The 26032-nt window shown below is 35.9% G+C and overlaps 3 protein-coding genes and 1 pseudogene across 3 annotated transcripts; 1 reads left to right on the top strand and 3 right to left on the bottom strand.

Moving 5' to 3' along the window:
• Window positions 1-438: 438 nt before the first annotated feature.
• On the bottom strand, window positions 439-4152 carry LOC113749378 (transcription initiation factor IIF subunit beta). Its single transcript, XM_027293084.1, has 6 exons — window positions 3780-4152; window positions 2661-2775; window positions 2228-2358; window positions 2043-2117; window positions 1266-1415; window positions 439-800 (listed from the first exon to the last, which is right to left on the bottom strand). The coding sequence occupies exons 1-6, from the start codon at window positions 3987-3989 to the stop codon at window positions 681-683; spliced, it is 801 nt and encodes a 266-aa protein (XP_027148885.1). The 5' UTR covers window positions 3990-4152; the 3' UTR covers window positions 439-680.
• An 8252-nt stretch (window positions 4153-12404) lies between these two features.
• On the top strand, window positions 12405-14845 carry LOC113748924 (probable cysteine protease RD19C). The gene is made up of 4 exons (XM_027292524.1): window positions 12405-12946; window positions 13032-13151; window positions 13861-14104; window positions 14248-14845. Exons 1-4 carry the CDS (start codon window positions 12452-12454, stop codon window positions 14517-14519), a joined length of 1131 nt encoding a protein of 376 aa, XP_027148325.1. The 5' UTR covers window positions 12405-12451; the 3' UTR covers window positions 14520-14845.
• A 484-nt stretch (window positions 14846-15329) lies between these two features.
• On the bottom strand, window positions 15330-16358 carry LOC113749194 (annotated as a pseudogene).
• Window position 16359: 1 nt separating this feature from the next.
• LOC113748923 (V-type proton ATPase subunit a3-like) lies at window positions 16360-25001 on the bottom strand. Its single transcript, XM_027292523.1, has 18 exons — window positions 24631-25001; window positions 23894-23938; window positions 22242-22364; window positions 21948-22055; window positions 21706-21816; window positions 21418-21591; window positions 20837-20974; window positions 20600-20707; window positions 20373-20480; window positions 20116-20264; window positions 19440-19593; window positions 18620-18780; window positions 18314-18520; window positions 17915-18098; window positions 17735-17818; window positions 17441-17634; window positions 16875-16934; window positions 16360-16770 (listed from the first exon to the last, which is right to left on the bottom strand). Exons 1-18 carry the CDS (start codon window positions 24757-24759, stop codon window positions 16566-16568), a joined length of 2442 nt encoding a protein of 813 aa, XP_027148324.1. The 5' UTR covers window positions 24760-25001; the 3' UTR covers window positions 16360-16565.
• Window positions 25002-26032: the final 1031 nt, after the last annotated feature.

Genomic DNA, 26032 nt, shown 5'->3' with positions numbered 1-26032 from the left:
CATTTCCAAAAGAAGATCTCCTTTAAACATTCAACATGTTAAGGTTAAACTTTTTACATACAAAGAGTATTTTAAGTGATTACTTTGTCAACTCACAAGCTTGTTAAAGCATGAAGTCACAAGTAGTCACCAAACTGAAAGTAAATTTGAAATAGACAACAGCTATTTCATGGAGACCAACAAATAGGGAAATTCCAAACAAGCAGCGGATGAGAAGTAGGAACCATAAGCTTACAAGTAATGAAATGTCCTCCAACTAAATCTCCCAAAGGACATGATAATAACATTCACAGATCGTACTCATATCTAAAGCCAGTTTTTGGCTTTCCTAACCTTTTGCTTTCAAAGTGACATCCTAAAGAAACAAATAAGGCAGACAGGATCACATTCGCCAAACAAGATTTAGCATCTCAAATTTCAACTTTATAAGGGGGTAAATTGAGAAAATCTCTGCTTAGGATATATATATAAAGATCCAAAACAAGAAAAAAAAAAAGTTTATCTATATGACTATACGCCTCTTTTACATCGGATTCTACGCATCCATAAAATGGACAACAACAGCTACCAGGGCGTCATTTTAGCTTAGTAAAAAAGAAGTATTTTCTCCAAATGTCTCTCCTCATGTCAGGCAATTCGTTGTCTTTTTCAAATCTAATATACAGTCAGAGATAAAACATTTACTCAGCACCTGTATCCTCAACAGACTTTTTATACTCTGGCTTCAGCTCATATGTTCCTTGGTTTGTACCCCTTTTATTGTAGACGCAGAGCTCATTCAGTATCTCCTTCAGAAATTGCTGCAAAAATGGGGCAAAGCAGCAAGTACAAGAATATTAGTTCACGGAAATTCAAAGTTATTCCAGACTCAATCATTACCAGAGAGGGAAAAAAAATCAAGCATGCATTGATTTCTCTTTTTCTGTTCCCTGGTTGTCTTACAAGGGTAGCTAAGGAGCAGGATCATGCATTATGGCTATGCTATGTGACCCAGGGCCTAAATGATGGGTCAACACTCTGTTTCAAATTGTTCTATAAACTAGTGAACATTCAGGCAAAGCAGCCAAAAAGAAAAACCCCTGATCTATAATGACACTCTCCCTTCAAACAGGAAGCATTATTTATGAACAAGGATCCAATGATGGTTCCCTCTTCTCCAATCTCAACTCCAAAATATGCATCAATTTTAAAAAGAACACCATTTGTCTCCTTAAGGGAAAAAAGAAAGGGAAGGGAGAATAAAAAAGAATAATAGTAGAGTATACCGCAGGTTGATCAGTCTCTTGCACAAGCTGCTTCAAGGCCCAATTAGGTTGTCTTTCAAAAAGTTTAAACATGATATCTTCTAGTTCTCCACGATCCCGTCTAGTTCTCTTGACATCTGATCCCTTAACTGGAGCTGCTTTCTTCTTATCCTGCCATAAAGATGCATGATTCGAGTAAGAATATTCCATGTTTATAACCTTTGGAACTTTCCTGGAATGTACTGTATTACCCTTCTCTGCCTTGATAATAACCACTCCCGAATAAATAATGCGCAATAGGCGGGGAAGCAATAAATATGCACTTAGAAATAAACCAACAATGTACAGAACAGCATCATCATGATGTTAATGAATTTCTTAGCTAAATATACGATACTTGTACAAATCAGATGACGAACTGCAACGTTGGGCAAAAATTCTCCCAAAATTTGGCATCCTTCCCAGCAGAGCATAATTAACTGGTCTCAAGGAAGATAGCTACCAATGGGATCCAGAAGGCCAATCGGCCAATTTTAATCTAAGTACAATATTTTCAAACATTGTTCTGATGTTTTTAAGAATTAGAACCAACTTAGAGTCCATATCACTAACATTCCAAACTTTCTTACAGCAGCTCCCACTTTTTGTTGTTCAGAAGTCCAACAAGATCACAAAACAGAATAAATAAGTTGCAAAAATGTTGTTACAACTACAGGAAGTTCAAGATCAGCAAGATTAAAAAGCAGAATGCATTAGCCGCAAAAAATTACACCATAACTAGAGGACATGATTGAGTACCTTAGAATTGGATGCAATCAAGCCTACCATTCCAGGCATAGGCCTCATGTGCACACCACGATCATTGTCGATCACCTACAAATATACGAGCCCAAATTGGGATAGAAAAGAAAAAAAATGAAAATCATTCCAATTATACAAAAGCCAAGTAAGATATTTTGCAAGTCATATAAATCACGCCATACTTGAATTTGTCTATTTTTGACCATCGATTTATTTGTCCTCTCACGACACATTTTTCTGTACTCTTCCATGTTTTCATTGTGTGGTTTCAGGTCAAATTTATGTTCGACTTTCCCTTCTGCAGCAACTCTTCCTGCAAAATCAGTGCTAAACAATAAATAACAAAAGAAAAGATTATTCCCAGCAAAGTTTTGCTCCAAAACTGTTCAGGCATGCAACATCAAAAACTAGAGTCAGAGCACAGAGAAAGCCTCACAGATCAGACCCAATCTCAACTCAGCTGAACAAAAGCAGGACATACTAAAAAATTTAAGGAGAAAAAGCTATATCCCTGTTCAATACCCATTGTTTGAAGAGAATAGCTTCCAGAACAACAATGCATCAAAAAGAATCTTGTAAATTAAATTTGAACTTAAGGAGCCTAATAAAGATTACCTTGATTTGTCTCAGAGAAAATACACATAGGAACAAAGTCTTTGAACATATTAAGCGAGTAGCTTTTCGGCATGTTTCCGGCGTCACTTCCAGTTCCAGCCATCTCCATAGTAAACTGATTGTAATTTAAAAAGCTGTTTAGAAGGGTAGAATAGTGATTTGCAAGGAAAACTATCCAAATAAAACACATAACAGATTATCCACATTCTGAAATTCATTGCGATAAAGGCATAACCCAAGGTGCTTCCTATACGAAGAAAAAGACAAGGAAAAGAAAAAAGGTTAATGGAACTCCACATATCCCATCAAACATATGGAACATGCAGATACCTATTTCCAAAACAGAGGAAAAAAGGAGTAACTAACCGATAAAAATATGCTGCAGTGCATCAGATGCAAAATTAAACATACAATGGGTCCCAATCCTAATATATACATGTTCTAATTAGTTAATCTCTGCAGAAACGAATTACTTGCAAAAACAAATAAACTCGATGCAAATTTATGGATATACATATGTAACAAACTACATAATTTTGAGCATGTGAACGTTTTTGCAACCACATGTCAGCATGAATTCAACAACAACTAAACTTAACTTGAATAATATGCTTCTAATCACCTGCAGCCATTCAGTCAAAATCAATTATTTGAATGCACAAGAGTGAACACAATGATCATGCTTCATGCACAGGCATACATCACAAAAGCACTCCACATTATCCGTAAAGAAGACAAAGTGCTACTACATCAAAAGCCATCCAGACTTCTGACCTCTTCCCAAGTACCAGGACAGAGGTCAATTGCTTTCTCACTTCGTAAACCTGAATTATAGTCCATTCAGGCTTTATTTAGCACACAATAACTACTGAACTTAAAAAACAAAAAAACAAAAAAAAAAAAAGATGCTATAGCAAAACCTTACAAGGCAAAGAAAAAAAATCAAATAAATCACTTAAAAAACTTAATTCACTAAACAAATCTACAGCTCAAATCAGAAGAAAACTGCAAAAATCTAATTCAATTACCAAAGAGAATAGGAGTATACACACGCACACGCACACGCACATTTCAATTATATCAAAACGATTAAGTACGTGAGAAATGACTCTTGAGTACCTGCAGTGAGTCGTCGGGACGAAGAGGATCGAGAGAGACGACGACTTTAGAGGCCGGAGGTGAATCGGAGACGGAAGAGGAAGAAGAGGCGGCAGCTTGAGCTTGCCAGGACTTGGAAACGACTAGTGGACACTTCATCAGCCACACCGATCTCTCCGCCTTGGCGGTGTCCACGACGGTGCTGTTGCTGCCGTTACCGTCGTCTTCCATCTCTTCTTCTTACTTGGTTCCTTTCCGTTTGATTCTGAGCTGCTTATTGTGCTACAGGTGTTAGTTTACTAGGCTCTGGCTTGTGTTTCATCAAACTCGTCAGGGAAGTGAATTTTTTGTGTTGACTCTCCCTGCGCTGAGTTCTCTTATGTTTTGGAATTCGAGTTTTCCCTTTTTTTTTTTTTTTGGCCTTTTTGTTATTGGGCTCATTTCTTGCCCTATCTTCGCGTTTGGAGATGTCTTTGTAATTTTTTGTAATAACAGACATGTGTATGACTTGGGTCAAACTTTTTAAAAGGATGTACCTGGCAGCTGGTACTCCTCAGCTCTTGCTCGACAAAAGCCGAGGTATATTTTTCGGTTGGCTTATTAAACAAAATTCAAACAATTAAAGATGCACCTACTTTATTTATTTGTGGCTCAATATTGCCTCAATAACTATACAAATTTTAGAAGAGTTCAAGATCCCGTGATTAATAACTCATATTTACAAAAAAAACTCTCTTCCTTCTCTCTTAAAAAAACTTTTTAATCAAAATATCTTCCAACTTTTCTATGAGAAATCAGATTTTCTTATCTTTTCCTCGTGCGAGGAACCTCTCTCTAAAGTCACTACTAGGTTAGGTTTCCTAGTGAATTGCCTAGTAAAAGTTTTCTCTCCTCCTAAACTTTTATAGTCAGAGTGTTCTTCTCTCCTAAGATTCTCAGTGCGAGTTTTAGGTAACTTTTTTTTCTATTATTAGATCTAAATTTTTTCTAGTAGGAGTTTTAGATCATTTTTTTTCATTTTTCTATTATTAGATTTGAGTTTTTCAAGTTTGTTTATTAGAATTGAAATTTCTTTAGTCTATTCAACAGATTTCATCTTAATATCTGGATTTGAAACAATTAATTAGTAGATGTTCTTGAAACTACAATTATTTTATCTTAGCTTTTTATTTGTTACTCAAATCTATAACTTTTCAGATTTGTTGTTTGATATCTTTGTATGATTTTGAATGTGAAGAATGGATTGAGTGGCACGGCGAAAAAGTGCAAGTGAGGGATCACAAAATCAAGACCTCCTACTTATATTTAAAAAAAAAATGTTTTATGCATCAATTGTCCATAACAAGGCCATGGGCGGATCTTGAATTCAAACAGTGGATTGGGCTGCACTTGAAAAGGCTATGAGCCTGGCCTCGTTTCTTAACGGTAGTTAAAGTGGTTTGGATTGTCGTTTTCCATAAAAAAAAATTTATCTTTTTTTGTGAAAATATTTTTCAATCACCTTGTTATCTTATATATATTTAACCCGTAAAAAAAATTTATCTTTTTCGTGAACACATTTTATAATCACCTTCTTATCTTATATACATAAAATCGTTACAGTACATTTTTTTACAAAAATTGCTAAAAACAACAATCCAAACAACAAGTTTTTACAGCGTTTATCTCGTAGGTAGGTACTAGTAGTGGATTTTAATAGACCTTCAGCACATATACAGAAAAACATAACATAAACATACACAACATATATTGAACGATAGTTACGAAAATACTAAAATCATTTCAAAATATTATTCTAAGTAGATAAGTAATTTTCACTTTCAGTAGCGTGGTTAAACATGGCTAATGTGTGATCACTAAAACACCAATTGAGAAAGTTGCTTCAAGATCAAATACGGTATAGTGTCAAATACTCCAGACGGGTTTAAGCTTTAGTCGCATTTTTGTAGGTCGAGACATCTACAGCAGTCAGCCTTGTGTCCCTCAAGAAGAGGAAGAAGTAATGATCCTTGTGTGTATAAGCTTTAGTCAATCAAGGGAACATCCAAAAATTTCTTGCAAACAAGTTTTAGTAACCACTTCGAAATGTGCATTCATTGGTTTGATCCATGTCTTCATCCCTGAGGATTTAGCTAAAGAATTAGTAGTAGTACGAGTTACCACTGCAAAAAGAGTAGCCAAAGAGAGAATCACACGCAAAATCTAAGGCACAATTGTGCTGATAGACAGTGTCCATTACCTGATAATTACCAATATTCCAGCGTAAAAGTGAGCTCAATTTTCTTGGTCCTTTACTCTTATCGTCTATGTAATGCGGTATACATACACAGCGTTCTTGATTCTACCAATCTTGTACATACTACACTGATAACAAGATTTCTGTTTGGATTAATTGTTTCTCGGGGTATTTTTGAAAAATTTTATTGTAGCAGAGTTTTTAGAGTATATTTTAAGATATTTTTAGAATATATTTTGGGATATTTAAGAGTAGTAGAGTTTTTATAATATATTTTGGAATATTTTTTAAACATTAAAAAAAATTTAGACAATTTTTTAGAATACTATTTAGAATATTTTTTAAAAATTTTTATAATATTTGAAAAACTAATTTTTGAAAAATTGATGGATCCAAATGGAGCCGTTTTAAGTCCATTCATCAAATGCTTGGCAAAATGTAAATAGGAAAGGAATAAAGCGTCGCCACGTTGTAAAATCTCATTCTTTTATGCCTACCTAGTACCTACTGCAGCCTAGGAGCCAATTATATGATCTCGTTCCCATATCCTCCCCCGGAAGAAGGTATTAGTTTAGGACAAATTTAGGATCAGAGTGTGAAGTTCGAAGGTATTAGCAGTTACTTAATTAATACGAGGGTATTATTGAAAGGGCTATAGTTTTGCAACTATTTATTTTATTCAAACTTAAAAATGATGTTGCTCTTAATAGACTTCCAGAGTCATACAAGTCCACTTCCAAAAGTATAATCCTATTTTTTTTATTCCTTTTACTTCTTATTCTCTTCCAAAAATCAAAATTTATAAACATTGATTGTTGGAGGAAAAATAGTTCCTCTTCCATACTTCAAATCAATTTACAGAATTGAGGCAAGAAAAAAAAAACTGAAATCACCATATTAGGGGTCATGGCCTCCAAACTTTCCCATTTGAAGAGCCAAAGTTACCCGCAAAATAAGAATTAAAATTGATCCAAAACAGGTAAAAGAAATGGAGATGAAGAAGATTGGAGTTTGTTGGAAAATGAGAGGCCAAGACGAATATTGGTAAAGGAGACAAAATAAGTTTTCCTTTTTTTTGCCCCTTTCTGGAATCAAAGAAGCAATACAAACTAGTCTAGATTCCGGGATCAAAACTGCTCCTTGGAGCACCTGTGACTTGCTCGGGTGAAAATTGTGTGGGGCCATGGCATTGCCATCCGCTTTTGTGTGCCGGATCAGGTCCAAGGAGTTCAGGTCAGGGCATATTCTAGGTTACAAAAAAAAAAATACAAACTAATCTAGACTCTAGATAAGCTAAGGACCCATTTGGATTTGCGATAACTTATTAAAAAGTATTTAATCTAATAGAGTTTTTAATCAAAGCACTCATGAAGCGTTCTAGGATTTTTAAGTATATTGTTTGGATATATAGTTTAATAAGTACTTATTGTATTGAATAATGTATAATTTTAAAAATTTTAAATATATTTATCTCTTTATTTAGTTCATAATATTGGATACATGATTAAATTTAATATTTTATTTTTAAAACACAAAAACTATTCTAAAATCATCAAATTTTAGGTTTTGTTAAAAGTGCTTTTAACAATAAATGTTCAACTTCTAATTTTATGAAATAATATTCACTAAACACCTCAAAAGTGCTTCTAGCATCAAAAGGTGTTTTTTTTTTATCAAAAGCAACGCAAACACCAAACAGGGCCTATAAGTCCCCTTTTATGTTTCTGGAAGCCTACTAAAACCCGAAAAAAAAAATTTCAATAAAAGAAAAGGCAATATTTGGGTAAATAACATGTTACTGGAAAGTGGAAAGAGATAATAATAATAATATTATTATTATTAAAGAGTAATGTCCAAAACTGTAGTGTTATGTCGCATACGATTCTAGTACAAATCACAAATAAAATTATAAAACTGTTATATGTCACTTGTTTAATCGGTTGGTGATCGTATAATTTGCCTTAGTAAGAAGCTTGTGGGTTCAACGGAGCTCGCAAGTCATGCCTTTGTGAATTAGTATTATTGCTACTATAGTAAAGATTGTCAGAATAAAAAGGAAAGGATGGGGGTGAAGAATATAAAAAGTGTAAAAATCAATTAAAATTCTCTTTTCCTGTCATATGTCTCTTGGATTAACCATTTGGCTAGAGCCTTTAATTAACCCTGCATGCAGATGCAAAACTTCAAGAAATTCGGCAAGAAGAAAATAGATGGCGTATTGCAGAGCCATGAGGGGCACGAGAAACATGACCATGGCAAGAAGGAGCTTTCATTCCCATAGATATCCCAAGCAACCTTCGAAGAATCCAGCCCGATTGATGAACCAATGGATGTGCAGGGCCACGCAGAAAATGAAATGGGCAGCCCAAGATATCCTTAACCAGTACCTTTGGGGCACGTGATCACTCATTCTATCTTCTCTTCTTTCGTCTGTCTCTCTCTTTTCCCACTAGTAAAACGACTCTCCGTGTGAATCTGGGCCGAATGTTATATTTTGATATTGTACTGAAAAGGGTCAAAGAAGGTGATAGAACGTGGGAAGATGATAATATATATACAAGGGGAGAAGGGAGGGGTAAAACAGAATATGTTACTTTGGGATATGGTACAGAGAGGGCAACCTCTCAGAGATGCATTTTCCGTTGTCTGACAATTATTTATGCGTCCTACCTTACGTGTTTATCAGTTTATATGCTCAACTGCATACCCACACTATGTATCATATGCAATGAAATCCTAACAATTTTAAACTATTCGTTGAATTACAAAATTATAATTAGAATGCATATTTCAGCTACAAGAGGTTGTTTAGAGGAAAATAATAGAAGTTCCAGAGATCATATGATCATATAGTTAGTTATATTATTAGACACAATGAAGTTGTTTGTCTTCTTTTCCACAAAAGTTTTCCTTTCTTTTAAAATTTAATGATAGAGGGCAAAAAGTAGTGAAAATTAAGTGTGAATCTTTAAACAGACAAGTATTGTTAATTATCCATTTAAAGTATATGGTCCCTAATTATGGTTCTTGGGGTAACAAAGTGCATATTGAAGCGTAACTACTAATATGAAATTCTATAAACATACATGTTAGATGCAAGAGATATATTGTAGTTGTAGAAACAGTAAGACCATCTCTAACTAAACCAGTCCTAATTACATGCATGCATATAGAGTCCAAGGCATTCTTTCGGCAACTAATAGTTGGATACTACTAATAGGCTGCTTTTTGGAGAGTTAACTAAATACTGAATGAGAATTAAAGGTCCTTTAATTCTTCTTTATGTGAAAAGGGTTAATACCAAAAATTTTACATATTTATTGTTAGACAAGCTAATCATATTGCTATTAAAAGAGATAACATGTACGCAATTGCATGTAAAACAAGTCAAACATCCATAAAAAAAAAAAAAAAAAGTTACACATAAATGGAATCACGTAGTAAAAGTAATTGGTCCTTTTCTCCACGGATGATTGTTCATTCCGTATATATTGGTTACATTTCAATTTGCATTAAAGCCATAAGTGTGTGTATGTGTGTATATCTGCACCAGATGCGATTCAAATTCCTTAATATTGACTAACCTAGCAAATTAATTAGCAAGAGGCTGAGATTGTCAAATGCTTTGGCCTTATGTGATTTGGAAGCGTAAAATTTAACCCATGCGTTGTGGGAAGAATGATGGATTGAATAGTACGGAAGAAATGAGTGTAATTGAAAGTTTTAAATTCAAAACCTACCACTTATACTAAAAAAAAATTTAGAAAGGCAAAAAAATGTGGTGATTTTAATCAAAGTAGAATTGATATGTTCTCTGTTAAATTTAACGGTCAAATTTAAAAAGTCAAATATTTTAAATAAAATCACGACAAAATTACAAAATCACCCTTCTATGTAGGATTATGATGTTCTAAATGAAATTTTGGAAACAATCTATACTTTTAAAAAAATTTTAAGATAAAAACAAAATTTTGAAAAAAAAAACTTATATTTACTTCATCTTCAGTATTCTGTTGGACTCCTACCATCATGATAAGAAGGAACAAAAAATTTATATTTGCTTCTGTGATTTTTCTTGTCACCGTACTTTGTTCTTGCCTTTTTTTTTTTTTTTGTACGAGACGAAACACATTTGAACTTTTTATCATGACAGTAGCGGTCTAACAAATAGCATTGAAGATGAAACAAATATAAGTTTTATTCTATAATTTCATTTTTACGTTGAAATTTTTTAAAAGTATGGTTTGCTACTGAATTTTATTTGGAACATTGCATCAAGCTTGGACTGAAGGTGATTTTGTCATTCTATGGTAATTTTATTTGAAAAGTTTGAGTATTCAAGTTTAATCGTTAAATCTAATAGAAGATCTAATGGTATCACTTTAATCACAATTATATAGGGGTCTATTTATAGGTTTCTAGCTAAATTATAGGAGAGTTCAAGACTTCAAGTGTATGTAAGCCAAAGCATAGGGTGGTATTTTGTATTTTACGTGTGTATTAGTCTTCGCTTATTAGTCATGTCATAGCACCATTTTCCGGACAGATATACTTTTTTTTTTTTTTCTAACGCAGTGGGTATCTGGGTCCGTGGATTTTCCGGACAGATATACACCTTACACAGTTGGGATTGGGATTGTAGTTTTTGTGTAGTTTGTTTTTTTGAATTCTGTGTGCCTGTCATAGTTATTTTTCAACGTCTGATTAGAGTAGAGGAAATGAGAGAACTCCAGTGGAAAGGAAAAGAAATGAGAGGAGAGGAAATTGGAATCCATTCACGTTGTTTGAATTATGAAAGGAAGGGAAATAAAATTATTACGAGTTAATTATGTTTTTATCCATAACTTAAAAGTTTAATTTGTAAAGTTTCTTAGAAAATGTTATGATTTTCATTAATTTTGACATCCTTTCCCTCTGTTTTCGTCCACTTTTAGAGGAAAGGCAGATTAAAAAAAAATATAATAATTTATCCCTCTACTTCCTTTCTTTGCTTCCTCAAAATCTCTTTGCTTCCTCAAAATCCAATCCAAATATTAAAAACCTTATCCCTCCACTTCCTTTCTTTGCTTTGCCCTCCTATTCCCTCAAAACAAACACAGTCCTAGTATAGCATAGCCCTCCTGGAATTCCACGGCCGCAGGTGCAAGACGTCATTCGTGAAGTATGCTTCGAAAGAGATTTGAATGGCTTATATCGGAAGATAGGGTAAGATAAATTGTTTGAATCCCCGTTTGGATTGCGATTTTTCTCAGAAAAGTTATTTCGTTTTCCGTGAACATATTTTTCTATCACTTTTTTATCTCATATATATCAAATCGCTAAAATAATTTTTCAACAAAAAATCTAGAAAAATGCAATCCAAACGGGATTTTGAACAAATGCAATCCAGAAAAATCCAGAAAAAAATCCAGCTTTATAGTTGTCTTTCCCTCAAAAGTCAAAAGGTAACCACGCTTGTGTTGTGTGTATAAGCATTAGTCAATCTTGGCAGGGGAACGTCCAAAACTTCCTTGCATGAAAGCTTTGATAACTTATTAACTAAGCAAATTCTTTTACTGCCATTTTTCACTTGCATAGAGTGCAAAGGTTTTCTTTAGCAACCTTGGTCATCAATAGGCTTTTCTTTTTGAAAGTGACGTTGAATGAAATAAACATTAATACTTCGCTTGTATCATAAGAGTGTTTGGATAGTACTCTATTATCTTAAATAATATTTCGCTTGTATCATAAACACATTTTTCAACTCACCTTTTTATATTCTCAACTCACCTTTTTATCTCACATACATCACATCACAAAAAAGTGCTACAGTAATTATTCCAAATAATATTTCAAATAATACCTTATCCAAACAATTTAAGAGCACCCGTTTGGCTTGTTATTTTAGAAATTTTTATAGAAAAATGTATTGTTGCGATTTGATGTATTTGAATAATGACAAAAAAAATTAAGAATTGACCACTGAATAAGGTTAGCCCATCAAGAAACTAGAATCTGCACCCGTTTGGATTGTTTAGGAGTTTTTATAAAAAAAAAATACCATTACAATTTGATGTATATGAGGTCGAAAGAATGATCAAAAAATATGATCACGAAATATAGCAATTCAAATAGGATAGCAAGCCATTCCTCTATTTTTTTAGTCCATTATTCAAAGCTTAGCTTGACAAATAGGAATTATTTACAAAAAAAATACCTATTGCATCATAAACATATTTGTTAATATTATATATAACACATCATAATTATAAAAAAGATACAGTAATTATTTTAAATAACCTTCCGATCCAAGCGCGAAAATATCAACAATAAAGTAATAAAGCCGGACCACGTTGCAAAATCTCGTTCGCTTATTTCCACCTACTGTCCTCCAGCACCCATTATATAATCCCATCCCTACATCCATGGAAACCATCTCACGTTTCTGATCCACTACACAGTGCACTCTTCAAGTCCAATGGATCGTCTCTTTCTTTTCTCTCTTCTTCTCAGCTTCACTCTGCTATCCTCTGCGGTTGCGTCCGCGGCAGGCGACCGTGCAGCCGCGTCCATCATCCAAGACGATCCGTTGATCAGACAGGTCGTAACATCGGACGGCGATGATGCTGATCCTCTCCTGAACGCAGATCACCATTTCTCACTCTTCAAGACCAAGTACGGCAAGACTTATTCCACGCAGGAGGAGCACGACTACCGATTCTCGGTTTTCAAGGCTAACTTGCGCCGTGCTAAGCGCCACCAGCTCCTTGACCCTTCCGCCGTCCACGGCGTTACTAGGTTCTCTGACCTCACTCCGTCCGAGTTCCGGCGTAACCACCTCGGACTTAATAAGCACAAGCGACGGCTCAGACTCCCTGCCGATGCTAACAAGGCTCCGATCCTCCCTACCACCGATCTTCCTGCTGATTTTGACTGGCGTGACCATGGAGCCGTCACCCCCGTCAAAGATCAGGTATTGTTAGCTTCATTTTAGTCACTCGTGAGTCCTATTATAACGTTTCGTCCAATGACTTTGACGGAGTTTGGGTGTTTGTTAGGGTTCCTGCGGATCATGCTGGTCCTTCAGTACAACCGGAGCGTTGGAAGGAGCGCACTATTTGGCCACCAGAGAGCTAGTCAGCCTCAGCGAGCAGCAGCTTGTGGATTGTGACCATGAGGTTTGAGTTTTCGTCGCGTTGACTTTTGCATGTGGTCTGAATAATGGATAAAGAACTATTGGACAGAAACCTATCTCTGATCAGTAGCTAGATAATCAATTAGTAATTTTGTTATGCATATTTCCAAGATTCAAAAAATTTTTCTGTCTATCTCTGAGTACAAAAATTGGAGGGCCTGGATGATAGTTTTGTTTCAAATTGGTTAACTGAAAAAGGATAGATGTTGCTAGCTTGAAGGTTTCTGCCTCACGACAAGATTAATTTGAAGTATGAACTTTTGTGACCGATCAACTCTCAATTCTATGTATTTTTATCTCTATCTTCACTGTTGTTGTCTGCCTCGCATAAAGACCACAGGATGTAATCTAGTTTGACTTGATAAAGTATATACTGCATAATCTTATTAGTACCTTGGTGCCCTTTGTTGATGAGCATGTTTCTGAATCTCTTATGTGAAACTAAAATTCCTTTTCAATTGAAGACAGATACGCGATATAAATGAACTTAAGCTTTTGTGCATTTTGAGGGTATGGTCAGATTGCTTTTTGTTCCTGGACATGGGGTCGATGTTGGTTTGTGCCCAGATTGGTTGGTCGGTCTTCTTAGCATGTGTATTGTGTAGTAATGAGGAAATTATGATGCCCATCTGCAGATATTGAGCTTGTTGATGTAGTGTTGTCTTAATTGACTTAGCATTCACCTTTTGCAGTGCGATCCAGCGGAATATAATTCATGTGATTCTGGTTGTAATGGCGGATTGATGAACAATGCCTTCGAGTACATACTGAAATCTGGTGGAGTTGAACGTGAGCAAGATTATCCTTACACTGGCAGGGATGAGAAATGTAAATTTGAGAAGAGCAAAATTGCTGCTAAAGTGTCCAACTTCAGTGTTGTCTCCACCGACGAAGATCAGATTGCTGCAAATCTGGTGAAGCATGGCCCTCTTGCAGGTAATCAGCTACTTCAATACTTGAACACCCCCAGAGTAAGCTGCCTGGGAGAGAGTTGAGAAGTGAAATTTTCTGTATTAGTTGGGAGTTGACGACACAGATGCTAATACTGTTTCCTCTATTTTTTTTTTTCCCATCTGCAGTTGCGATCAATGCAATCTGGATGCAGACATATATTGGAGGGGTTTCATGCCCATACATTTGTTCAAAGAGCCAGGATCACGGGGTGCTTTTAGTTGGGTATGGTGCTGCGGGCTACGCCCCTATCCGGCTCAAGGACAAGCCTTACTGGATCATAAAGAACTCGTGGGGTGAAAACTGGGGAGAGAGTGGCTACTACAAGTTCTGTAGGGCTGATCGCAATTTGTGCGGGGTTGATTCTATGGTCTCATCTGTGGCTGCCGTTCACACATGAACTCAGTATTAAGTCATGAACCTTCATTTGGTGGTACTATCACACATCAACTCAGTATCAAGTCATTGATCTTCATTTGTTGGTACTGTACTTAAATATGAACTTATTTGGGTATTGTGTATATAGGAACTACTTTCCATTAATGTATTCTAGAAGATGGTCTGTATGGTATCACCTCGAGGCTCCAACAAACATTCCTAAAATGGTTTAAATTAGAACTCGACGTATATCAGAATAGCGGTTTTAATTTTTTATTGCCGTTGTGCCAATTATTATTGTTCTTTTCCTTTTTCGTGGCAATATGGATGCACTTTGAAGTTCTGTAACTTCTGTTGACTACCATGGCGCGTAATTAGTTTGAGAATTATTTTTAAGTCTGCTTCTGAAAATGGGCAGAAAGTTCTTTTATGGTGTGGGTTGTGATCCCTTTGTGAGAGGTTGGATAAGAGGTCCGTACATTTTGCAGCAGATTTGATATCCAATGTTGTGACAATATGCAAATATGCAACCTTTAAAGACGGATTTACCTAGAAATTAACCGCAGCAAAGTCTTCTCTTAGATAAATAAATGGAACTTTCATTCACAAAACAGCGAATGACGGGTGTCAGGACAACTTAATCCTAGGGGCCATAAATCGTGGTTATACCTTTCATAGCATCATGAGTATCAATTTAGTAAGGGCAAAAAGTCCCGATGGCCCTCAAACTATTAGCCGGATGAACTTTTGGCCCCCAAACAATTAAAAGTAAATTTTTGGCCCCCGATCTATCCAAAGTACAAAATGTTAGACCTTTTGTCAAATTCAGCAGTTAATACCGACGGAATCTACGACTACGTGAGAAGCACACCGAAATACGAAGGGCATTTTTGGCAATTTCAGCATCTGTCCCAAAATAGTTCTCGATTATGTTCCAATCGCATAGAAATTGGACGTCCTTGGACAAATTTATCAGGCAATCCAAGAATGTAGCACAAGTCGTCATGTGTTTGGAACAACCCGCCTGACATTGCTCGTAGGCGACACAATTCAATAGAAACGAGCTCATGAAATCATCCAAAGCAATTCTGGGCATCTCGATTACCCCCCGTGCCTGAATTTTATGGCCAAGAAGCTCTCTTCCTCGCTGGGTTTAAGGTCAATTCCAGCGTACGAGAGATGCGAGACGCATTCGATTACGCGAGTGTTCAGAAACCCATCGGGTTTAGGTTCGCCGTGTTCCAGGGGGTTGAAGCTTTCGCAAAGAAAGTCCAGCAAATGCTTGCGTTCGAGTTCGAGGCTGCTGTATCTGGCCAAAACTAGCTCAAACCTTTGCAGTGCATTGTTGAAGAAATTTAGAGTCAATCGGCCCAAAGACGGCCCTGATCCTTCGTCATCGGGGTAAGCATACACCCACGACATCTGGATCAACATCGAGGTAAGCGGATCATCTGGATCGACCGGCACCAACCCTCCAAACTTTCGAAAGATTTTCAGAATGAAACAACTGTCAAGAACCAACATCTCTATGAATTCATCACTGCTGTACCCTGTATTTTCAAAGTAACACTCCCTAGCCTCGGCTTCCAAGGGCTGTACGACCCTCAAATAGTCCTTCAACCCAATGCCCTTTTTTTGCGTCCGCTTCAGAAGAGCACCCCAGAATCACCATTTCGTATGCCCTTTGTATTTCGGGTCTCACGTGTTCGTAGATTCCGTCTGTATTAACTGCTGAATTTGACAGAAGGTCTAACATTTTGTACTTTAGATAGATCGGGGGCCAAAAGTTTACTTTTAATTGTTTGGGGGCCAAAAGTTCATCCGGCTAATAATTTGAGGGCCACCGGAACTCTTTGCCCATTTAGTAACAATTTCCACGGATAGACCTAATATGACCGCTAGCCTGCGGGATTCACCATAAAACAATTACTACTACATTGACCCGGAAGGGCGTGCTTTAGAGAATTGAATCTCCGAAAATTTTCAGCAATTCCTCTGGGACTTCTAATATCTGTCTACTCACAAATGAATCATCTAAAACTCAGTCATGTTAAAAAAACTGCTCCTATCATTCCTCATCCTCGCTGAGTGATGCAAATGAGAATGGATAAAACTTGTAACCATCTCCCTCGTAAAACTTGCCCTGAAATTCTACCCAGTGAAGCCTCAGGGCATGGAGAAATGCACTCAGGGTTTCCATCAGCAGTAATACACCAACAGTAGCACATATAAACACAATAATCCCAATGATGAGGATAATGACGTTGTTGAACCTGACGCCATGATCACAATGAACCTCACGTGAGTCATAAAACAGATTCTACAAGATTTTTAGGAGCTTTTTTTTTTAAAAAAAAAAAATCACGGAGATCCTTACCCCCAAGCAAGAAGCAGAACTTTATCATAAAACACACTGGAAAGTTCTGAATGTGCAAGACTGCAAAACCAACAATGCTCCAATCATTATGTGGTACTAGATCAGCATAAAGTAGATTGAATGAATATGATCAGAGTAGAATTGCATTTATCAATGATTCCTGAGTAGTCCAGTTATGATTTCAAGACAACATGTCAACATCCAACTTAAGGAAATAGAATTCGGCATAGGTTTAAAGAAAAAGGATAATTGGGATTTGCAAACAGCCTAAAAGTTTCTCATACTTTCCTTGTCATGGTTCTAAGATTATTAAGAACACAAAACTACCTTTAAAAAAAAAAGCCAGGGTGAATACAACAGGGAGCTCATTCATTTGTTAGGGATTTGCAAACATTGTTTCTTTCATTCATGCTTGGGCAAAGAACAACTTCCCACCGAATTTGAGTTTTCCGAAATACTTCATAATCTACATCAAATGTCATACTGGAAAAAGAAGAGATTCTCCAGAAGCAAGTGATTTATGTATTTTAATTAAAATAAAATTTTCAACAGCCTCAGATATGTACCTAAGTGCCCACAAACGTAGATAAGAAGCTGTGTTAGAGACTGCTCCAAGAACAAACTCTATTGTATGGATTACTTGATGGACAAAAACTTCACTGAACTCAAACTCCTCATGACCATGTAAATCACTTTGTATCTCGAGTTCAAAGGAGTCCTCAGTGCTATAAAGAGGTCTGTAGGCTTGTCCTCGGTGTCTCTGAGAAAGCATGTTATGGAAGTAAATAGATATCGACAGGAAGACAACAGAGTAAAAACTACCAACTTAACAGAGGCGATGCAATTAATTCAGAACATACTTCCTGGTGCTGCTTCTTCAAAAGAAGGGGCTTTGGAAATAACATCCATGGAACAGCAACAAGCGCAAGCAATAGCAAAAGAATCTGAGGATAGTGTAGAATGGAATACATGAAATGAGTCAGAGTTCTTCTCTACCTGAACTGGTCCCAAGAACTTATTCATCAAAATAAAAGTAAAACCTGGAGATATTTCTGGCCAAAAAATAGCTGATTATCACCTAAATCAGCAGTAGGACTCAAGAACATGTATATCATTACATGATAGAGATCAGCTTGGGAACCGGAGCACCATTTCACAATTATGAGAAGTGATAGGTAGCCAAACAGGCTGTTTAAAAAAATAATCTGGGGAACAAACTGGTACCTGCAAAAGGATGTAAACACGAGCCAATATTATGGTATAAAGCACATATTTATCAATCACGACAACAACATCAAATATTCGAGCTCTATTGTGCTACCATGCAATTAAAAGCCCAGATGCATCTGTAAAGACTTACAATTGGAGCACTACATGGTGTGAATGAAATAGACACATGCAATACAAGCAGCAGCACATATTCAGGAATCTAAACTTACCAGATATTTATATCGTTCCCAAAGAACTTTGCATTGAAATAGCTTAAAACTATTCCGAGATTCATCTGTGCTATGCCAAGTAAAATGGACATTTTCATTTTCAAAGAGTTGAGGAATGGTAGCTCGCTGCGTGTACCATGCCATTTGGGATCAACACCAAAAGGATAGGTGCCACGCACCTTAATCAAGCCCACTGTAGATGCATCCCTGAAAAGAACAGTGAGTTAAAGGATTGTGCGAATAGTTATTACTTTTTAATTTCGAGGTGGGGGTGTGTGACTAGAAGTTAAGGTAGCAATTGGACACCTGCATGAAGAATCTCGGCAGTCATAAGCAGAACGTCCAAAAAGTTCAAAAGGAACAGAAAAAAACTCATTATATATCAATCCTGTGTATATTGAGAAGAGTGCCATCATCATAATAACATAACGACCACCAAAAGCCATCTCCATAATATCTCCAAGCTTCTGTTGATATAAAATCAACAAAAATTATCCAATCAAGAAAGATATGTAACAAAACATGAAATAGCTGATTTAGCATATTATACACTGTATGATGTGAAGCTTTAATATTAATATATAATACCCTATCACCTACATCATAAAACATGCAGCCAACTTTTCTGATAGTTTTTTCTGTTCAAGCATTACCATTCACATCCACCTCTTACTTGAAACATATGGTGAACCTTGAACCATGCCACGCAGAATGTAACTTATAAAGTCTAGTGCATGAAGGCTCCAGCCACTTTGTAATTGAAAAGCAAGAGGCATACATCCACGTCAAATTTTTCAGCTCTAACTGAGCCATAAAAGCTATTTCAGAATATCCCCGTATTCTGAGAGTTTATCACATAATAACTACTCTCGAGTAACTTGTTTCTTCCACTGGCAATGCAGTAAAGGATCACCAAATCAATTGTGCATGGCTAAAGTTATAAAAACACAGGAATCAAAAATAAAACACAACTTTGCGAAAAGAACATATTAATCTGCACTAAATTATGTAATATTCTGATGAAGGTTGCGATACATTAGATAGCCATAATAGTTGAGAGATCCAAGATGCACATTTAGACAATTGAACTCTTGAAAAATAAGAACCAGAAACAATGTAAAATTACCTGGTGGGACAATTTCTTCTCCCTGAGTATAAAATACAATGTAGCGAGAAACAAGCATAAGCCATGCCCCCAGTCTCCGAACATAACGGCAAATAAAAAGGGAAATGTTACGATAGTAAAAACACCAGGATTTGCTTCCTGATATTTTGCCACCCTGTAAAAAGTTTCTAGAAAATCATCGCTAGGGAACTTTAAAATTACCAGAGGCATTGGCCAAGTAAATTTCAAACACTATATGATAACATTAAAAGCAACAGAAACCCCCCCCCCCCCCCAAACAAATTCTCATCTCATTTATAAATACCCTAATAAAAATAAGAAAGTTAAGTTCACGAGGAAAATGTTAGAGAATTACATAAATTCTAGAACAGTCGAAGCAAAAATGTCCAAGGAATATTTGCAAACCTAGAATTAATACTCCTTGGCCTCACACATAAGTACCCAAACAAAAATATCAAAGTCATTTCAGCAGGTTCACATTAGAGAATCAAGTACATTCTAGAACAGTTGAAAGAAAGGAGATTCAAGGAATATTTGCAAAACCTGAATCCAAATGACAGACTCCAAGAAAAGTACAACACACAATTGAAATTGTTAAAGCAACAAGCATATCACCTTTAACATAGTTTTCATTTTCACATATCTCAATGTCAGATCAATTCCTATTATTACTTACCCATATGCATCAACAATTTCCTGGAAAGCAGAAGTAAATTTGTTTGTGCGGAAATGTGTAGGTGGTGATTCCTCGGTTTGCAGGACCTGAAATATAGCTCCAACTAGGGAGTTGCTATCCAAAGATGCCTGCTGCAGTGTGTTTTTTATCTGCCAAGTCAAATATCATTTGATAAGTTACAGCTAAAACTTTGGTTTCAGAAAACTTGCAAAGGTAACAAAGAAAGTGCACCATTGAAAGTACTATGATAACTTTACTTGATCTGTTGCGGAGATGGGACACCAGCCTTCTCCCACAAGGCACTTTTTGGTCACATCAAAACTCAGCATATTTAAAATGTGATATATTGACTTCTCCTTCTTCACCTTTAGAGGCATTGCAATTTCAGTGATTTAAGAGGATTGCCAGACAAACTGAGGAAATACAAGCCCTCTATGCAAGGAGAGCAAACATCAAACCAACTATTTATTCAAAGGAAACTAACCAAAAGGTTCCATTGCTCAAATTCAAAGCTAATAGTCCGTAAAAGATTGCTTCGCTGAAGTTGTCCAACATCTATAGTGGTCTTCAACTCTGAAAGCTTTCCAGATACCTAAATATCGCAATTTAATTAATCTCAGACATGTTCTTAACATAAAGACCAATGAAAAGCTCACATTACATCCCAAAAAAACTGGAGATGGTATGATCAACCTAAATCCTCTTCAATAGAAAACCATACCTCAGATATTGTCTGGTATTGTTTGGCTATATCATCTGTAAATGGGTAGCGATTTGCTCCAAACGTGTCACAAATCTTTGTTACTTTCATCCTTGCCCTTTCCCCAGAGTAAAAGATAACAAAGACATTCTTCTCAATCTGAAATTAGCATCCGGTGGTTACATATATGCAAATGAAATACATAAAAGGACTATACTTAAATAAGATAACAAAAGGAATGCAACAAAAGGGAAAAAATTGCAGGTTATGGAAACAAGATATTGCAGGGTATCGGATAGTTTCGAACTATGTTTATCTTTTTTCATGTGATTTTCATTCATTAGTTTTCATCCGCCCCTTTACTGTAGGAAAAATAGTTTGCAGACTAAAAGGTAGAAAACAATAAGAAAAAAAAATTTTAATTATTGCAATAGTCCATCAAACATACCTTTAAACCTATCATTATACACCACTGCAGATCAAAAGCACAGAGAACCTCTATATCACAGGAAACAAAAATGCACATAGAGATATGGGACATCATCCACAATCAAATCCAAAAGATAAGAACATGGCAAACAGCTCTAATATCGAGTATCAACCTTATCTCCTGACAGAGGATCAATAACAGGATCTTCCACAGCCACTTGCTTTAGAAAGACATTTCCACGAGTTGCACGAAATAAAATTCGTTCAAAAGCCATTGACTTCTCCCTTGCTACAAGGCCACTAACAAAACCCAGCTTTACTTGTTTTGATGGATCCACGGACATTTCCTAGTCAATATTCAACTTGACAATCAAAATATACTTCCTAGAAAGAAAATTTTGACAAATAACTGAATGTCTTAGCTTGAGAAAACTATATAAGGTCAAATCAGACAAAATTACTTGCTCGAGTAATAGAGGACTGTCAATAGATACTTCTCCCATAACATTTGCTTCAAATTCATGATTCTGGGCTGCAGCAATGCTTTGTGCTGAATGGAAAAATTCACCAGCCTGAATTGACCAAGATTGAAAAGTAATGAAGATCACAGGTTTGGGAAAGAAAGTGCAAAAATAAGAAACAACTGAAAATATATAGTTTCCTGCTTGAATTGTAACTAAAAAGGCCTGCAACGTGGCCTTACCTTCTGCAGAACAAGCTTATACTCCAAAAGCTCACTGTGTGACCGTTGTAGCTTGTCACTGTTGGCATTCACTTCTATAAGCTCTTCTTCAAGTTCTCCAAGTTTTACCTACCATTCCAATTACACTGGTGAATAATTTGTCCAAAAACTGAAAAATAGTGATCATGATTATATTGTTGCAGCTGTTGTAACTGGTGTCATTGATGTTGATGATACTGTTGCAAATGCTGGAATAACTAATCACATCAATGACCACCACATACAGTGAGCACAGGGAGTCAAAACTTAACTAACCTCTAGCTCATCCAAAGTAACACGAGTGTCAAAGCTACACCTCGATGAAGGTGAAAAGCCTGCCTTTGTCATTTGATCTTTGAGAAAACGAAGCTTACGTGCCATCTCTCCACATCTTTTGATCTACATACCATGCACTCACGTAATTAGTTAGTATGAAAATAAAGATCATGCAAAACTCAGTTGTATTTCTACAAACAAAAGTTAATTAATGAACGTGATCACAGAGGAAGATCTTAGACTTTAACTTCCCAATGAAAACTGCATACTTCAACATCTATACATAAAGAAACTACTCTTCCTCCACTTATGGAGTTATATGAGATATATCTGATAATTTCGTAGGTAATACTGATAAATTACAGAGAAGTATATATTAAGTAAAAGAAAAACAAAAAGATTATTCAGCAACAGAATGTCATTCCTTTCGATCTCTCCATCCAACAATTTTACTGAAGTTGGATGCCTTAGAGTGTACTGAGCAAAGAAAGAAGATCCAGAAGGCACTAGCTCATACAAAATTGAAAAAGAAAGGACGTCAAGATGTGGAAAACACCAAGTCTTAGTGTTGGGCATGGCTGCAGAATGGAAGGTTATTTGTCCTAATCTAAGCAGTTCAACATGGCCAGAGAGTCAGGGATTATCAAAAACAAAAAACTGACTTGTGTATCTCTTTTCTCCAGTTTCTTAAGCCACGCTCATAGTCACTCTTGCATTTTAATGGGGGTGGTCTTAAAGCCTATAAGACTTCACTCAATCTCTTGCTACGATTACCCAAACATAGTTAGATTTCGTTGCACTTCATCCACCAAATTTTAAACCCTTAAGTTGACGTGTGAAACTTCTCAGAAAGTAAGATGGGGATGAAAGAGGTATCTTTGTTCTGGCAGATATTAAACCCAAAAATGTCACTCTATTAGCTTAAGACTATACTGACGAGTTTCTTCAACTATGCCGATCATATTAAAAGAAAAGTGAAACTCTATAGATGTGTAGAGTCTGTGCAACATAAAACAAGTTCAACTTAAAGTAGACAAAGATTTTATCTTGAGTTGATTTCAATAACTAGCTAAATATCCCACGGAGTAGAAGGTACATCATGCATGAGCTGGAGGTGGACTTAGCAGCTAAAAAATATCATCTGCAAAAAAGTTTTCATTATCGACAAACCTACGCAATCAAGTAAATTCCTCAATATTAACAGCATGTTGACAATCTCAAAAGCTGCAGAAAGCAACTTTCACTGTTAGTGCTGCTAGAAAGTATGCAAGTATGTCAGATACAGTAGAGAAACCTCACGAAGCCATTAGTCTCATCAAAGGATAGGACTAAGATAGACATTGTTCTTCTCCGGAACCTATTATTAGTAGTTTGACAACATAATCATCTCCCATTCTCTAGTCTATGGAAAAAGGGATAATGTAAACCTAATTATAACTTCCAACTAGATCACTTGAAAGTTCCATATAAAAGATAATAACGAAAATGAATTAAAGGCACTCCAACAGAATGTACATGGATTAAACTGAAGACAAAATAAACTCATTACAAGTTCATTTTAGTTGATCCACTACAGACACAAATATGCTGAAATAGGCAAAGATTCAGTAAACAAATTTTAGTGAGAGGTCATTAATAGAACTAAAACAAACCTGAGCAGCGTATGTTCTCTGGAAAGGGCTCTTTTCAGTATTGAGCTGGTGAAGCAGACAAAAAGAAGGTCATATTTTGTATAAAACAAGGAAAAGTTAGCAATTCAAGAACATTTTAGGTTTTGAATCTTGACATAGATACAAAAGAAACAAGACGATTAAATCTTAGGATATCCACATCCTGATACCGAACAAGATGACTTCAATGTTTACAAAGATAGATTGACAACAAGGGTAATATTGAAAAGAAAAAGGTACATGCAAAGGACTTGTTAATCATTCTGAACTCTACATTAATTTCCACATTGCATTTTGATTATTTTGCTTACTTTTACCAGCAATAATCCACATACGCCAACAAAAAAGAATTGAGCATCAACCTAGCAATGTAGTTACATGAACTAGTAGATAATCTGATGACACAATTAAAATCCAATACTAGATTATCTGATCCCTTGATTACAATCCAAGCTACTGATTCTATTGCATTTGCATAGGATTAACCAGTAGTTAGTATTCCTCTTTCTAATTACTATCAAATTGCAAACATTACCAAAACAGAGATACATACGAAAAAAATAGTCATGAGAAGAGCAAAATGCAGCTAGAAAATTATCAAGCTTATGATAAAACAAAAATATTCAGGAACGGAAAATTAAACTAGAAGAAAAACAGGAAAACAAAATAGTACAAAATTTCATGAAGATAAAACTAAAAATGTGAAGCGTGCAGCTTACGTCTTTGAATTGGAAAAGGCCGAGATCACCGAGATACGATATTGTGCGATGAGCCGACTCCATAGGTATGATCAACTGCGCCAATTGCATCGGCTCCGACCGCAGCAGATCCATCGTCGGAGAACTCATTCCTTCTTCGATTAATCCTTTTCCTTTTAAATTTATATTATTTTCCCAATCAGGAAATGTTGCTAGAAAAACAAACGAATAAAATGCAGAACGCGCTTTTATTTATGATCCCTCCGATTAGAGGAAGTAATCGGAGGGGAATTTACGCGCCCTATGACTTCTCACGTTCTAAAAATACCGCACTTTCTTTTTTCTTTTTTCTTCTTTCGTTCTGATTGGCCGGAATTTAAAAAAGTGCTCTGTCCTTGTGCCAGCATGTCGCAATGTTTTGCTTCCTCTGAGTTTTTTTTATATTTTTTCTGGTTGCCTCGTTGGTGATATTCTACCGAACGTTCAACCACGTCGTTGTCAAATGCCGTTGGAAACTTCCTTTGTTGGCTACTCTCTTTTGGGTGGGGACCAAAAGCCCGCAAAAGGATATTTGAAATTTGGGATTCGGATATGGGCATTTTATTTGGCCCATGAATGGTGTGGACTTGTCTTGTATGTATGCAAAGTCCAAAGTCCATGAATTCTGTTTGAACCGTTTTTTCTTTGGCCTTTTTGAAACAGAAGAATTCCTTTTATCTCAAACACCTAGCTAACGTTAGGGTTACAATAACTTCAGTTGGTAGGTTCAATTGTATATAAAGCCTTTCCTTCTCCTTATGAGGTTTCTGATTTGAGATCTCTTACTTGCACTTAAAAGGAAATAAAAAATCCCCTTTCCCTGTTTTCCCTTAGAAGCCTTAATGAGGTGTTCATTAAGTAAGCTAGTTTTGATATAAGAAATATGTTTCAATTTCAATCACACCCGTATACAATGTTTAAGGTTCAATCACACCCGTATACAAATAAGCAATACGTTTAAGGTCAATCAAAATTACTTAATAGGTTCATGACTTATTACTAGAGTTGCAAACGAGTTGAATCGAGTCGAGATTTGACCTAATTGAGTTGAGCCTTGACTTAATTTTATCAAACTTGAACTCGAACTCGAACTTGAACTCGACGAGCTGCTAATTTAAAGCTCAACCTGGAGCTCAATTCAAATTTAAGTAGAGTTCGAGCTCAAAAAAATAAAAAATAATTATTTTTTTAAAAAATGAATAAAATAATTTTTTTCTTAATAAACAATTAAAAATTAGGGATATATAAGTAATTTTACTATGAAAATAAAAAATAAAAAATATATATACATATTTGACCTCGCGAATAAAGCGTAATATTTTGAGATCGAGTTTGAACTCGAGTTCGATTTGGCTAGTTCGAACTCGACTCGAGCTTAATCAAT

The sequence above is a fragment of the Coffea eugenioides genome, chromosome 10, assembly GCF_003713205.1.
Source record: "Coffea eugenioides isolate CCC68of chromosome 10, Ceug_1.0, whole genome shotgun sequence".
Taxonomy (NCBI): domain Eukaryota; kingdom Viridiplantae; phylum Streptophyta; class Magnoliopsida; order Gentianales; family Rubiaceae; genus Coffea; species Coffea eugenioides.
The sequence above is the reverse complement of the archived record's forward strand: the minus strand, read 5'-3'. Positions and strand labels throughout refer to the sequence as shown.